Below are 16,814 nucleotides of genomic sequence, written 5' to 3' on the forward strand. Positions count from 1 at the left end.
GAAAGCACAGAAGAAAACTGCTGGTGCCATTGTTTTCCATTTTAATGGTTTTCTGGGGTTTTAATAAACGATTTGGTACTCGGTTTGAAACAGGAGAATTATAAGCTATTTGGGAGAACTAGGGTTGCAGTACAAAATGTATATAAGGATTGTGGGAGGTAATCTACTATTTGAAGGGGGGCCTAGTATCATAAAGGTGATTGCTGTTTCAGAAAACCTTTTCTCCCAGGACTGCATTTTGTTTAAAAAATGCTTTACTCATCCTCCCCAGGTCCAGCGTCTCCAATTGCTGCTCCCATTGTCTGTCTGCAGCTGCTCAGGGAGCTGGTTATTGTCTAGAGCGCGGACACCACATAAACAGCGCTGCAGTCAATCAGTGAGCTTAGCGGCTAATGCCCAAGTAGATGGCACAAGCTGCTGAGATCACTGATTGTCCACAGCTCTGTTGATGTGACGTCAGCATTGTAGACAGTGACAGACACGGAGACCAGCGGCAGGGACTCAGGGATGGACCTGGGGAGGGTAAGTAAAGCTCAAGTTTTATAACAAACTGCAGCTGGGGACAGAAGTTTTTTGCAACTGGAAAACGCCATTGAGCATGGGTTCAATTATGTGCTTCCCTGAGGTAGTAGAAGAGCAGTTAAGGGTAATTTGCTTTTCGGGTCTTTATAATGGGGAAAAAAAACAAACTTTACAGGGGTGGAGGATTCGTTTAACTAATGAACATATTAGTTAAAAAAATCAGTCTGTCAGTCATTTTTCAGTTAGAATGTAGCCACTAGAATAAGAAGGAGTGGTAGACACTGACAGGGGAGAGGTTACTGTACGGTCATTTCAGAGGAGAGGCTCTGCACATTCATGGTGACCACTAAAAGCAGGACGGTAAGGACATTGTGCTTGCTCTATCATGCTACATGGATTATGTGTCTGAAAGAGCAGGCCAAAGAGTCCCACCAGCGCTGGATATTCCTAAGTCACCTACAACTGTAAGGGTATCTTACTCTATTCTAGCTACAAGTTACAAAACTTAGGGCCCAATAAGGTCTTAACCCTGACTGCAAGTGTAAATCTGCTGTCTTCTATCTATTAGTATACTGTCTATTTATAGTGGTTTATTGTAACAACTTTACCCTACACTTCATCTAGACATAATATGGAAATATTCTAAAAGAAAAAATACCATACTTAGAAAGGGAATCACATTAGGAAAATGATAAGGAAATGTGAAAAATTATATTAAACAGCCCTTATACTAAAGTGTAGCCAATTAATATTCTTAAAGGGGATGGTTCACAATTATATATCACATCCACTGCATACAATGGAAAATATTTCCAATTTATAAGCTGGTAAAGGAAAAGTAATCCAGTGAAGAGTCTGATAGGATGACAACACCTGGATTTACATGTAGACTTCAATTATTATTCATTTTTTGAGCTCTACACAGTGGAAGTAATATATAATATTGGGTCCACCCCTTACCACTGAATTGTAGTAGATGACATCACTGCTTACTAAGTATTACTGTATATGATATGTTTTCAGCTTTGCAACCACAAAGTCTCTAGTGCCTGGACTTAAAAAATTGATCTAAATATATATTTTTATGCATAGTCTTTTATGCTTGAAAAGAATTACAAAAAACTAACAGGCATCATAACTATGAAATATGACATCAATATCCGAGTGGTGGGGGATCTTCTAGAAACCGCCACATATCATGTGAAAGGATGACTTCACAAACCATTAAGTCCTGAGCATTTGTAGCTGAGTAGCGCTTAGCTGCACTACACGACACAGATCTCATCACAAAAGGTGCTACATCAAGCAGAAACTGAATGGGGCACAGCTCCAATAATTTGGGGATAAGTGAAGGCTCCAGAAGAAGGACCTCCAGTTGCATATTTACCCCATATACCATCACTGGTAAAACCTTTTAATATGGGTCATTTGGTGCTTTAAAATTGATTAGCCATCCTAAGGTCAGACTATCAATACTGGATCTGGGTCCAATTTTCAGCACCCCTGCTATCAGCTGTTTGAAGGGTCTGCTCTTCTGAATATAGGCCAAGGCTTCATACTTTTTGTAGTATATGTGTATGGCACTCACTACAATTTCCTCCCACTGGACAAAGCGGCAATGATAGGTCATTTAACTAAAAAAATGAATAACCCCTTGACTTCACAATAAAAGACTAGGTAAGTATTTTTTCCATTGTTCCAGTGATTTTAAAAATTAAAATAGTTTTCATTAAAATCATCTTGTCCTATGAACAGAGCTTGTAAGCAGATCTATGCATCTCCATGGGAAGTATCAAACTAAGTTTATGTAATGTTGTTAGTCATACTCCCTTAAAAAATCATATGTAGCAAGCAGTAGGGGGCAGATTAAAGAAGCACTCCAATGATTATTTTTATTCAGTAATTGTGTGTACATGTGCATGTAATGCAGTGCTGTCACCGTCAGTGGCTTATACAATGTAAGCCTATGGAGAACAAGCTTCCTAGACTTACTGTGTAAGGCTGTGTTCACACGATGCGTATTTCATGCGTTTCCGCGGCGTTTTTGCAGTTGCGTAAACGCCGCGGAAACGCATGAAAAACGCATGGTAGAAGGGAAGCAATGTTCCCCAATGGAAATCCGCATGTGCTGTGCCCATGATGCGGATTTTTCCGCAGCGTTAACGTTGCGGTCAAAAATCCGCAGCATGTCAATTAATTATGCGGAAACGCGGCGATTTCGCCGCCATTGACTTGCATTAGAACGCGCCAATTCCGCAAGACTGCATCTGTACTTGCGTAATTGGTGCGTTCTAATGTGCGGATGGTACCCGGGTGTGGAGGAGAGGAGAGTCTCATCCACACCCAGGTACCATTAAAAAAGCTGTAAAAGAAAAATAAAATAAAAAATAAATGTATTCTTACCTTCTGTCGGCCCGCGCAGCACTCCCGCTTGGTTCCCGGCACTTGCAGTGAGTTGTAGGACCTGCGGTGACGTCAGAGTCATGTGACGGGTCACGTGATGCTGACGTCGGCAGGTCTTTCAATTCAAAGTTGCCGGCGAGGGAGAACAGATTGAGCAGGACAGCGCGGGCCATCGGAGGTAAGTATATACACTCTCTCGGGTCACACTATATAAATCCATGCTGTTTGCATGGATTTATACAGTGTGACCTAGTTGTCAAGCACTTTTCAAGTGATGCTAAAATCGCCTGGAAAGCGCTTGTCAATCTGCATGCGGAAACGCATGTGAATCTGCATGTGGATCCGCATGTATTCTGCAGGAAAAACGCATGCACAATCTGCATGTGTTTTTTCTGCCAGGGAGATGCAGAAATGATGCAGAAATTTTCTGCTTCATTTCTGCATCGTGTGCACATACCCTAAAAGAGACTTCCGGCTCCTGCATAGAGAGTGTGCCGGATAGCTGGAATTGTGGTGACATCACTGAGAAGAGGAGCAGAACAGCGCTGGATCCCGGAGAGGACAGAGGTAGGCGAGTATATTAATACACTCACACTACATTACATGCTAGGGTTGAGTTACTTCTAGATTGTTACCACAGAGGCCTCCATCTGCATAACACACCAAAAATGGTACTAATGAAGACTATTTACTACGGTTTCCATTAGATAAATGCTGTAAAACGTTAACCAATGTGCACGAGTTGTAACCACAGCTGTCGCTTTATGCCTCAGATGTAAAACATCCACTTATGTCTTTCTCTCCAAAAAATAAAAAAGATGTAGTTGTCAAGGCAATTTCTTTGATGTGCGAAAAGACTTTGCAAAAAATACCATTTTAGAAAAGACAAAGAGCATTAAAATTCTGCAGTAGCACTGTTTATCCATTATTATGCTCCAAGAATAAAAGGCCAAGGTAAAAAGATTTATCACTAAAGAGTATTTCCAAAACATACTGCATACTTTTCAGCGGCTGCTGAGAGACCACTTTCCACAATAGCGACATGGGGAGGATTACACCAACATTTATGCCTCGGTGTCACATAGCAAGTTAAAAAAATACAATACCTGGAACACTGTTATCAAACAAAGGTTTTATTAGGATCTAAAAACAAAATGCACCCAACATTAAAACATTTTCATTTTTTTTACTCACTGCAGTACAAGAAACATATCACAGACAGGTAACTTTGGGTTATTACATGGATTGTGGTGTTCTTTACAAACCTTATCATGTTTTCCTTGCCTTTTGCATCTTAGTACTGCGATCTGCCAAAAACTAATTTGAAACCAACTTGCGGAAACATAAAAAGAATCACAGTTTTATCTAGACTGTAAAAAATCAGCAGCAGCCTGAAATGCAGCCAGTCCCAACATTCAACCCACCAAAAGCTGGAAAATCTGGAACCTCTTCCATAGGAAGTCTCTTTTGCTGGACATTTCACAAATACTTCAAATGATGATAAAAGCATGTGGGGCAATGTTTGTGATTCCTAACATAAAAATAAAAAATTCTCTACCTATCAAGTTCGGATTAAGATCAGTCTATACAAGTCAGTCGTACAGTTATTTAAGTGAAACGTGAACAGTTATATTAGTTTAAACTTAAGTCTGGCTGACAAAAGGCAAACTAGTAAGGTCCAGTCAGCCATTTATCTATCACTTAGAGATGACAACTTTACAAAAGGTATCTTTACCTACTGAGTGATGATTATGTCCCCTCAGTTTCTGTGCTTTCAACCACTGGTTGACTCTTTACTTCAGCCTCCATGGCCTCCTTCTTTTCATTCATTTTGTCAGGGGTTTCCTTTTCACACAGTTTAGGATCGTTTGCACTTTTACCAGTTTGTTGTTGACTACCAGTCTCTAGCATTTCGCCGTTCACCTGAGACACCTCATCAGCTTTTTCCTTGGTGACAGTAGCCTCAGGGATATATTCAAAATTGTGTGGCTGATGTGGCATCCAGCTGCTTGATTGTCTCTCCCTTCCAAATCGGTTGCCATTCATTTCTCTGCGGAAACCAAATTCTCGATCATCCCTATCCCTGTGTCTTTCCCAAGAGCGACGACGGTCATCATAATCACTGTGTGCATCAGATTCAAATCCTCTGTTCCAACCTGGTGCATTCCTGTGCTCATGCCGGTAATTTCCACGATGAGGCCTGTCGTCTGGGAACTGTTTCGGGCCACCAAAACTAGGAAAAGAATGGTGGGGTCTTTCATCAAAATCACCCCTATGGCCCCATGGCTTATCTGGAGGAAACTGCTCCCTTCTACCAATATCTGATGGCATCTGTCTTCCATAATGATCTCTCATGTCTAAAGGAGGCCTTCCAAAAATCTCTCTACCCTCCATTGGCAAACGTCCAAAGGTGTTCCTACCCTCTAGAATTGGGCGTCCATAATGATCTCTGCCATCCACATGAGGTCTACCAGGGTGATCCCTTCCCTCTAGGTGTGGCCTCCCAAAATGATCTCTACCCTCTGGTGGTGGTCTACCAAAAGATTCTCTAATCTCAAGTGGTTGTCTGCCAAAGGGCAGTAATAAATCTGCTGGAGGGCCACTGAAATGATGTCTGGGATCTAATTTTGGCCTTGTTGGAACATCATGATGATCAGGAGCAATTTTTAGCTTTCTTTCATAAGAATGAAGATCAGGACCTCTCAAATTTTCAAAAGAATGCATTTCAGCTTCCCTTTCACCTTTATGGACACCTTCTGGAGATAAGGGTCCTACAATAGATCCTGTATCAAGTTTGTCCTGACCCTCACATGGATCAACAACAGCCATGTCCTGTGGTTCATGGTCATCCTCTACATGTCTAACATTAATATCAATGTTCTCTCCAGTGCTTACAACTTCATTTGACTGGCTAGCAACTAATGGCATGCTCTCTTTCTTCTGTTCACTGCCTGAGGGTTGACCAACAGTCTCACGACTCTCTACAGGAGGAAAGCGGTAGTCTTGATCTCGTTCTTGTTGAATGTTACTGCTTTGCAGTGTGACACCGTCTTCTTGAGATGGCGCAGTATCATTATTTAGTCTAGATGGAATAGTGGGACGGTGAAAAATCTCTCCATGTGTAAAAGGAAGAGAATGTAGAGTAGGATCAATAAGAGCTGGCGGAAGCATGCTCCTTGGTGGTGGAGGTGGGGGCATTGCTTGAGTTATTAAAGCAAATCTTGCTGTTGCTGGTTGGTGAAGTAACCCAGGACGAATATCCAAAAAGGGCATAGCTGCTATTCTTCCGCCCATTGTTAGAGGTGGAACAGCTGCTGTAATAGGAGATTGTGGTTGCACTCCTAAGATCCCAGCACTGCTAACCATTGTACTTAGTGCTGCTGAAAAAGAAAAAAAAATAGTTTAGTATAATGGATAAAAAAGTCCACTTTTATATAATTCAAGTTTCAGCTGTAACATTCTGTGCTGTATGTATGGTGTAAGGGCATAGACCCTGATTCCAGCAACGTGTCACTTACTGGGTGCTGCAGTTTATATAAAATCACAATTTTATCTGCTGCTAGTCTATCAGTTCTCTGAATGCTGAACTCTGTATAACCCCACCCACACCACTGATTTCCAGCTTTCTGTGTACACTGTGCATAGGCAGAAAACAGCCAATTAGTGGTGGGGCAAGGTTATTCAGAGCTCATGAATTTAGAGAACTACATGACAGTAAATTTAGTAGTAAGCTTGTGATAATCTCCACATGATAAAACATTGATTTCATCAAAACAGCAGCAAGCAGCCCAGTAAATGACATATTTGCAAGGGATAAAAGTGATTATAAAGGGAATATGGAATTTGTCACCAAGTTTTTGCCACCTAATTTGTCACCAGCATAATGTAGAGACAGAGACCCTGATTCCAGTGATGTGTCCCTTACTGGGCTGTTTGGTGCAGTTTTGATAAAATCACTGTTTTATCAGCAGGAGATTATCACTAGAGGACTAGTAATCCTGCTTCCATTTAGTCCTCTATATTCATGAGCTCTGCATGCACCATCAGCTCAGTAAGTGACACATCGCTGGACACATCTCTGCCCTACATTAGGTTGCTCTCAGATTGGGTAGCAAAAACCTACTGACAGATTCCATTTAAAGCAAAGAAGTGAAAAAATATGTGGAAATTAGCCACGGCTGGCTTCACACTAGTGTTTTTTGCATTTCTTTTAACTCTTCAGTTTCAGAAACTGAAAAATTAAAAGTAACTGATCAGATCATTGACTGATTGATTTCAATTAGTGGCTGAAATGCTCAGTTTGTGGTAATATAGTTCTGTTATTTTTGTCTTCCATTTCTTTCAGAAAAAAACAAAACACAATGCAAAACCAGAAAACCAGAAGGCTCAACACCCACAAAATATGAAACTAAAAAAATGACATGCTTTATTTATAAGGTTAAAAATGGATCACAGAGTAACCCCAAGATGAAAGCTTTTATCGAAATGTGTGTCGGGGTCTGTGTCATTGAAGCAGGAGAGGAGATCTAGGTATGCATTCTCTAACAACTCGCGAGATGTGCTCTATGTTATTACCTCAAGGAGTAACTAAACTTTTACATATTACTTAAAATTTTAAGTTGGAATTGTAGCTGGGAAACATTTTGTAACGGAGTAATTTATCCTAGTTTGCACCTTTCATGCAGAAAGTAGATGGTGAAGTGTGTGTTACCAAGGCCATAGATCTGAAACCATTTCTTTCTATACAGATCTCCAAACTATGAATGTGGGGGAAGTGACGTCTCCATAGTGTGTGCGTGCTCTCCTTGTATATAGCAGCCTGGACCGGTGTAAAAACGGGGGTTTTGGAGCAATTGGGAAGAAAGCAGACAGTCAGCGTGCCAGTTTGGTGTCAGATGCAACCATAGTGTGTTCTCTTATATACAAGGGAATATACAGAAGAAAATCAAGCTGCGGCGCTGTTCAGACCCAGCTCCTGCACTTCTCTCGCTGTGGCCGCTATATGCTATGAGAGCGTGCACACTGTGGACACGCTGCTTTCCCCACACTCATAGCTGAGAGATTCGTACACAAGATGGGCTGCACACATTCAATCACTTACTACAGCACACATTTCTACCTGAAGGCAGTAAAATACTTCTCCCTCCCAAGGAAGAAAAAGCACAGAAACTGAGTAGAACAAAGGGATCTGTTTTTAGGCATTGAAGACTATGCCACATTTCCTCTGCTTTCCTTTTTTTTATTTAAAAAAAAATAGATCCAATTAAAATGGAAACAAAGGTTAGTGTGAACCTAGGGTAAGCAGTACAGTAGAATAAAAAGCAAAGTATTTCTGGAGACGTACCACTCGTAGCTGTTCTTTGATTAACAATGTCTTTAGGAGGTTGTCTTTTTTCTTCGAGGTCGGCGTGAGTAATTAAAGAAGGATTAAAGACAGATGGTGCAGGTACTGACGTGGTTACAACTGATGGCATAGGCAGCATCAAACTGCTATATGACATGTCTTTAATGCTGTCGGTCGAGTTGGCCATTCGAGGAACTAGGGCTGTATAAAACAATAAAAACAAAATTGTATTTTGTCATTTAATCAGTACTTTGGCACTTTTCCTGAACAAAATACTAAAGTTTACATATTTGTCTTCTTAAATTTTGCTACTCTACTTTAGTATTAGAATAGATAAGTATAGTCTCCCAGCCAACATTTGTAAAAAATAAACTATCAGCTTTAAATCTTGTGGAAAATAATGCCATTTTCACAATCAGAGCTGATCTGAGTCTAGGTCGCACACCATAATATTCAAGACATTTTGGTAGTATCAGAATCTGTCAGTAGGATCAGCCCTCCTAAGCCGTCTATATGGGCATGTAGGTCATAGGAAGCTAAATAACATGATACCTTGATATCTGATCTGATATAAATTAGCGGTTAAGATCTATGGGCTGGACATAGATCTCCTGAAAAATCTGCCTCCAGAGGGGGCATTACAAGTAGAAGCCATGTAGATCAGGAGGGCAGACTGTCAGTCATTACATGCCTCATGTGGTAACATTCCCTTTCATTTAAAGAAGTTTTGGAGGCAGATTGTCGGGGAGATCTATGTGCGGCCCACTGATCTTAGCAGCTCATTTACATATTAAGAAAACCGTTTATTTCTCTGGAATACAACATCGGATCACAGATATCAATGTATCATGTTATTCAGCTTCCTATGAGCTACATGACCATATAGACGGCTTAGGAGGATTGATCATACCAACAGGTTGCCTTTAATCCCTTTATGACAGTCAGTAATAGTATGTCCCAGTGCCCTGGTACTTATGGACCAGGTACGTACAATTACGACATGGTGATTGCGCCCGTACACAGGCTGTGTGGGCGCGATCGCCGCCGGGTGTCAGCTGATTCTGACAGCTGACAACCTTCACTCAGTGCCAAGAGCGGTGCCCACACAGCTCCCAGCACTTTAACTCCCTAAATGCTGCGATCGCAGCATTTAGTGAGCGAAAAGAGGGGCTGTAGAGGGACAGAAGCCCCTCTGCTCTTGGATAGGAGGACACACGGGGGTCCCGATCGTTGCCATGGTGACTTGATACCTTCATGACGACATTCGGGTCACCAGACACCAGCAAGTTACTTTGATTATGAGCAGTGCATGATCAAAGTAACTTGTGAAAACAGCACTAACAATTTGCTTAAAATATCATATCCTTTATTCCATGTGGCAGGATAATCCTATTTGGAAAAAAGTAGGGGGAGCGGGAAGATGGATCAGGACTTCCCCTGCTTTTTTCCAAATAGGATTGTCCCGCCACATGGAATAAAGGACATTATACTTTAAATAAATGGTGAGTGCTGTTTTCACTATTCTTTTTTATTGAATCATTAAATCTATGAATTTTCTTGCACCACCAGTTTAATAATTGCAAAGGTATGCTCACAAACATAGGTGATTTTTTTCTGTTGAGGATGGGCTGGTGCAGTTTTCTTTCATAAATCTCAAAGTAACTTGTGTCTGCAGGGCTGACAGGTTACAATGTATAGCAGTGATCCTGCACTTCTACACATATAATAATAGATTTATATATATATATATATATATATATATATAAATAAATAAATAATAGTACCTATAAATAAATATTATTATGAAAACGACCCTAAAAAACTAGTTAACCGCTATATTGAACACGGTAAAAAAAAAAATGAAGCAAAAAACTATGCTTTATCTTCATACCGCCAAACAAAAAGTGGATTAAAACGCGTTCAAAAGGACAAAATGTAAATAAAAATGGTACAGCTCAAAACGTCATATTGTTCCACAAAAAAACTAGCTGCCATACAGCTCCATCAGCCGAAAAATAAAAAAAGTTATAGGTCTCAGAATAAAGCGAAGCAAAAAATTATTTTTCTAGAAAATAATTTTTATTGTGTAAAAGCGCCAACACATAAAAAAAATCTATAAATGTAGCATTGCTGTAAAGGTACTGACCCGAAGAATAACGCTGCCTTATCAATATTACCACACGCGGAACGGGATAAAAAAAATCCAAAAAAACAGTTCCTGAATTGTTGGTTTTTGTTTATTCTGTCTCCCAAAAATCGGAATGGAAAGAGATCAAAAATTGTCACGTGCCCAAAAATGGTATCAATAAAAACGTCAATTTGTCCTGCAAACAGAAAGCCCTTACATGACTCTGTGGCCGAAATATTAAAAATTATAGCTCTCAAAATATGGCGATGCAAAAATTAGTTTTTGCAAAAAAAAAAAAAAAAGAAAAGAAAAAAGCATCTTTTATTTTGTGACAGCTGCCAGACATAAAGACCCGATATAAATCTGGTATCGCTGTAATCGCACCAACCCAAAGAATAAACTTGTCTAATCACTTCCACAGCACGAGAAACGGCGTAAAAAATAAAAAAAAAAGCATTCTTCACCTGCTGCTGATTTGTTCATTCTGCCTCCCAAAGACTGCAGTAATGCTTGGCTCACATTTATCCTGCGCTCTGCACTGAGAACTTATACTGGGGTTTCCGTGTAAATCTCTGAAATACGTGAGTCAGACGGAACCCCCAGCAGAAGATATCCTGTAATGAGGCAGATATAGGCACCGTGGAAGCAGTCTGGCCTGTGATCCCACGGTGTCCTTGTTTTTATTAGGCGTGCATCAAAGTGAAGTCAACCACAGTTTTGTGAACCTCTGAAAAAAGGACACTGCTAAACAGATGTCAGAAAGTAACTCTGCTGCCTCATAGTGAATGGATCCACCAGGATAAGGTTAGGGTTGTGTTAGGGTTAAGGTAGTGTTAGGATTAGGATTAGGGTTGTGTTGGGATTGGGATTTAAAAAAAAAAAAAAAAAAAAATGATGACGATATTGCGACGAGTGTTGAGTGCAAGTTTTTACTACTTGAGTTTGCATCGGGTGCACTCCTAGTATCGCGTGTGCTTGAGTCTCCGCCCCATATGCTTCGCGACTGTTATACAGCCAAAAAAACACGCGGGGATTGTCTGCGGGGCGGGGACTCGAGCACCCACGATATTTGATGAATACCAGAGTACCCAATGCAAACTCAAGTAGCGAGCACTTGCGCTCAAGACTAATGACATTTTCAATATGATGACCTAATGTGATCAAACTCTGTGTCGTACCTCTGGGTTCAAAATGTTCACTATACCCCTTGATAAAATTCTTGAGGGATGTAGTTTCCAAAATGGAGTCACTTGTGAGGGGTTTCCACTGTTTAGGCACATCAGGGCTATGCAAACGCGACATGGCGTCCGCTCTCGATTCCAGCCAATTTTGCGTTCAAAAAGTCACACACTGCTCCTTTCCTTCTGAACCCTGCTGTGCGCCCAAACAGTGTTTTTTCTCCTCATATGGGGTATTGGCGTACTCAGAAGAAATTGCACAACGGTTTTTGGGGTCCATTTTCTCCTCTTACCCTAGTGAAAATAAAAAATTTGAGGCTAAAAGATCACTTCTGTGGAAAAAGTTAGATTTCTTTATTTTCACGGCTCCATGTTGTAAACTTCTGTGAAGCACCTGGGCGTTCAGGGTGCTCACCAAACATCTAGATAAGTCCCCTGGGCGGTCTAGTTTCCAAAATGGTGTCACTTATGGGTGGTTTCCACTGTTTAGGCACATCAGGGGCTCTCCAAATGTGACATGGCATCCGCCAATTATTCAAGCAAATTTTACATTCAAAAAGTCAAATAGCGCTCCTTCCCTTCCGAGCCCTACCGTGTGCCCAAATAGTGTTTTTCCCCCACATATGGGGTATCGGCGTGCGCAAGAGAAATTGCACAACGAATTTTGTGGTCCATTTTTTCCTGTTACCCTTGCGAAATTAAAAAAAAAAAATTGAGTCTAAAATAACTTTTTTTTTTAAAAAAAAAGTTCAATGTTCATTGTTTTCTTCCACATTCCAAAAATTCCTGTGAAGCACCTGAAGGGTTAATAAACTTTTTGAATGTGGTTTTGAGCACCTTGAGGAGTGGAGTTTTTAAAATGGTGTCACTTTTGGGTATTTTCTGTCATAAAAGCCCCTCAAAGTCACTTCAAATGTGATGAGGTCCCTAAAAAATAGTTTTGTAAATTTTGTTGGTAAAATGAGAAATCGCTGGTTAACTTTTAACCCTTATAACTTCCTAACAAAAAAAAAATGTTGGTTCCAAAATTGTGCGGATGTAAAGTAGATATGTGGGAAATGTTATTTATTAACTATTTTGTGTGACATATCTCTCTGATTTAAGGGCATGAAAACTCAAAGTTTGAAAATTCCCAAATTTTCAAAATTTTCCAATTTTTTCACAAAGTAACGCAAGTCATATCGAAGAAATGTTACCACTATCATGAAGTACAATATGTCACGAAGAAACAATCTCAGAATCAGGGGGATCTGTTGAAGCGTCCAGAGCTATTATCTCATAAAGTGACAGTGGTCAGAATTGAAAAAATTGGCCTGGTCTGGTATTGTGAAGTAAAAGATTATCTCAGCACAGGAACATTTTTTTACACATTCAATTGTGTGATTTATTATTATTCAAAGATCTATTAATTAAAAAGTACTTTGTTCATTAGACAACCCCTTTAAAAGGATTGCCTGACACTGTTCACTTCTCAATTGGGAGGACTGCAATTAGAATCGGACATATGCCGGTACAGGTATGTGTAGGTGCGACGACATCGGCCCTGTCACTCCCCAATTTGGAAATGAGTGGCACCATACTTCTTTATGTTACACAATAGATTGTGATCAGGAGTTTTTAAAACTGCTCAAATCTTTTGAGCATTCCAAGAGCCTTGACCATTCGCAGATCCACTGTTGAGCACAATATCGGCCAGGGAAACTACACAAGAACACATTCAAATCACTCAATATCCCTGGAAGTAGACCTATCCACAGAATATGTGATAAGTAAATCTCTATGAGGGTGGCTATCTTTGGCAAGCCCCTTGCTTTAACGATCGGTGGGGGTATCAGCAATCTATCTCCTAACTGTGGAGTACACCACTAAGTGCAACACAAGGCAATCTAAAATTCACCATTTGGCAAGAGCTATGAACTTTGGGTTGTCATGGCCAGCCTTGAAATCTATTGCAACCTAAGCGAGAACATTGCAGGATTTTTAAAATGGCCTTATTTAGGCAACTTAAAATCTGTGGGAAAATTTTGATCAAAATTACACTTTAACCACTTATGGACAGAGACAATTTTAATTTTTGAGCTTTTATTTTCCCTCCTCTTCTTTCAAGAGCCATAACTTTATTTTTATGTTCACATGAGCCATCTGAGGTTTGTTGTTTTGTGGGAAGAGTTGAACATTTGAATGACACCATTCATATTAACTATGTAATCTATGGGTAAAGGGAGACAGAATTCCAAAAGTATGGTGAAAAAAAAATTCCCATATTAGGTTTTATTTTTATGATTTATTGTTTGGTAAAAACGATCTGGCGACAGGTCAGTAAGATTACGGCGATACCAAACATGTATAGTTCTATTTACTAATTTCAGTGGCTTGAAAAAATTCAGAACAAAAAAAAATTAAGTTTGTGTTGCCATCTTCCAAGACCTTTAACTTTTGTATTTTTTTGTCAATGGAGCTGAGCTGTAGTTTTGAATGGCCCATTTTGTATGGGAGGCATGGCATACAAGAAATATCAATTCTCAATCTTTTTTTCTTTGTATTTACCACATTTTATATTTCATCAATCTGACTTTTACAAACACAGCATTTCCAAATGTTTTTTTAATTTCATTTTCTTTTATTTTTGAACTAGCAAAAAGAATGGGGGTTTTTTGAATTTTTTTTATTTAAAACTTTTTTTCGCTTTACTTTTTAGTCTCCCTAGAGGACTTGAACCTGTGATATCATTTGATTGCTAGTTCGATCAACTACAATACTACAGTATTGAAGTATAGGAGAAATCACGGTCTCCTATGAAGCCTAGACTGTGGCTTGGCTTCCCAAGAGCACAAACTTGGCAGAGGCAATGCCTTCAGATGGCGCCTGGCTGCCATATGGCAACCTGTTGCAGATTTAAAAGGGAGGGGTATGGTTATGTGAATGGATGCCTGGGCAGGATTGATGTTTTAAATGGCGCTGCAAACTGCACTTAAGGCAGTTAAAAGTTGCAGTCGGAGCTAGCTCCTGTGCCAGGTCCACACACACCACAAGCTCTATAAAGTATATATCCATCATAGAGGATGGAAGGGTTAATAAATTATAAGGAAAAAAATAAAATATGGGTGTAAATTTGCCTGTAGGAAGCCATCCAAAAACACAGAACAAATCTAAATTGAGGTTTATACGTGCAAATAGTTTTCTAGAAAAAGGCAAAGCCCCAATTGTATCCATTGTATCCACCAAGAATTTGGATATTTTCCCTGGGTCACTCTCTCACCCCATTATTTTAGGGTTAAAGGGAACGAGACAGCTGACACTTGCTGCTGGATCCACAGGCAGGATGTTTCAGACCGTGGCAGCAAAATTTCAGCCAAGTATGCTTAACTTTGAAATGTTGTGGCGTTACAGAGAAAAGCATAGTTTAATAGCCACTGGGGACTGAGCTACACAGAAGTAGTTGGACAGGTGGGTCCCCAGTGGCTTCTCCCTGACAGCGACCCTTGACCGACAGGTCTCTCTCCCAGTGTACAGAGAGAGACCAGTCACTCAGGGAGGGGGAGAAGCCATTTGGCTATTATATGTTTTTAAATGCTGCAGCTTTTTGGAGTTAAACATACCTGCTTGTAATCATGTCAGGTTCCCTTTAATGTCCAGACATTTTAGAAGAACTTTTTTTTTTTAAGAAATGTATTGTACTTCTGTACAATTTACAATGCAGCCTTACCTGTAGGAATAGCTGAGCTCATAGAAGGTGGTGGAATAGTGGGTGGTAGAAGAGGTGGTGGTATAAAGCCTGAAATGACAATGTGAACTTGTAGTAAAATGCATTTCTCATATGTGACATAGTAGATTGCAGACATAATATGATTACCTGTTTGCTACACTATTTCTGGCCCAAATTGTGCAAACAATAAACATGGTGCTAGAGTAGTGTATTGCATGCAAATACTTCAGAAGGTCAATGTACACAAAACTTGAAAATAAATTGTAATTACATTTGAAATGTACATTAAATGAAAGCCAGAATTAAGACTCCATATCTACAGCCTTCCAGATGCTACAGTACAAACATTTCATTTAGGCTGCGTGCCCACTATGCGTTTTTCAAGCATTTTTGCAGCAGAATTTCCGCAGCGAAAACGCTTAAAAAACGCTTGGTAATACGTGCCCCATGATCCCCAATAATGATCCGCATGAGCTGTGCACATGCGGAAATTCCCGCTGCGGATTATCATTGCGGAAAAATCCGCAGCATGTCCATTAATTTTGCGGACACGCAGCGTAATTGCAGCCATTGACTTGCATTGAAACGCATAATATCAGCATGACTACATGTGCACATGCGGATATTAGGCGATTCAATGTGCGGATGGTACCCGGGTCTGGAGAAGAGGAGACTCTCCTCCAGACCGGGGTACCGTAGTACCTGTTAAAAAAAAGAATTTAAAATAAAAAATATACATTATATTCACCTTCCGATGTCCCCCGGTCTTCTCTCCGGTGCGTCCTGGCTCCCCGGTGGCTCGCGATGGTGTAAAAGGACCTTCCATTAGGTCATTTAGTCGAGTGACAGGTCACGCGACCGCTGACATCGGCGGTCGCGTGACCTGTCACATGACTAAATGACGTCATGGAAGGTCCTTTTACACCACCGCGAGCCGTACAAGAGACTGGACACACCGGAGAGAAGACCGCGGGCCATCAGAAGGTGAGTATAATGTTTTTTTTATTTTTTACCATTTTTATTCTTTTTTTAACTATTACCTTGGTCACACTATCCATGCCGGTTTCATGTATTTATAAAGTGTGATCAAGTAAAATCGCTTGGAAAAGAACTTGATAACCCACATGCAGAAATGCATGCAAAAACGCTTGACAAACGCTTCTACCTGGCAGGAAAAACACATGTAAAATCCGCATGCGTTTTTCCTGCCAGGGAGATGCAGAAAAAATTTGCAGCATTTCTGCATCATGGGCACACAGCCTTAAGCCTTTACTGTATGCTTACCTGGAGGCGGATGTGAAGGGTTAAAAGCTGTACGCATGAATGGAGGAGGGGGAAGAGCAGTATAGCCCGGTGGCGGCACCGACATTGACACAGGAAACGTTGGTGGTACCAAACTTACAGCTGGCACAGTTGGTGTTACAGGAATCTGTTCACAATATATTTAATAGGGAGAAAAAAGTTACAATCTGTAAAAGCATGCTAATGTGAATTGTGCCAGAAGTGAGCAATATTATTCATTGGCTATTTGTT

At 40.3% G+C, this 16,814-nt stretch overlaps 1 protein-coding gene across 4 annotated transcripts in view; it reads right to left on the reverse strand.

The window, feature by feature from the left end:
* SCAF8 (SR-related CTD associated factor 8) overlaps positions 1 to 16,814 on the reverse strand; it is a 438,319-nt gene that overhangs the window by 256,223 nt on the left and 165,282 nt on the right. For 2 of the 4 annotated variants that reach the window (XM_073672438.1, XM_073672435.1), the window contains 4 exons: positions 16,566 to 16,710; positions 15,282 to 15,350; positions 8,270 to 8,470; positions 4,080 to 6,305 (listed from right to left, as the gene is read on the reverse strand). In XM_073672438.1, the coding sequence (XP_073528539.1) occupies positions 4,675 to 6,305; positions 8,270 to 8,470; positions 15,282 to 15,350; positions 16,566 to 16,710 (2,046 nt within the window). In that variant the 3' untranslated portion in view covers positions 4,080 to 4,674. Of the gene's footprint in view, positions 1 to 4,078; positions 6,306 to 8,269; positions 8,471 to 15,281; positions 15,351 to 16,565; positions 16,711 to 16,814 lie in introns of those variants that run through there. The other 2 variants (XR_012318088.1, XM_073672436.1) reach the window with 2 other exon arrangements.

Source organism: Phyllobates terribilis, unplaced genomic scaffold, assembly GCF_046119375.1.
Source record: "Phyllobates terribilis strain yellow unplaced genomic scaffold, ASM4611937v1 Scaffold_3__8_contigs__length_932513732, whole genome shotgun sequence".
In the NCBI taxonomy this organism is placed as follows: Eukaryota; Metazoa; Chordata; class Amphibia; order Anura; family Dendrobatidae; genus Phyllobates; species Phyllobates terribilis.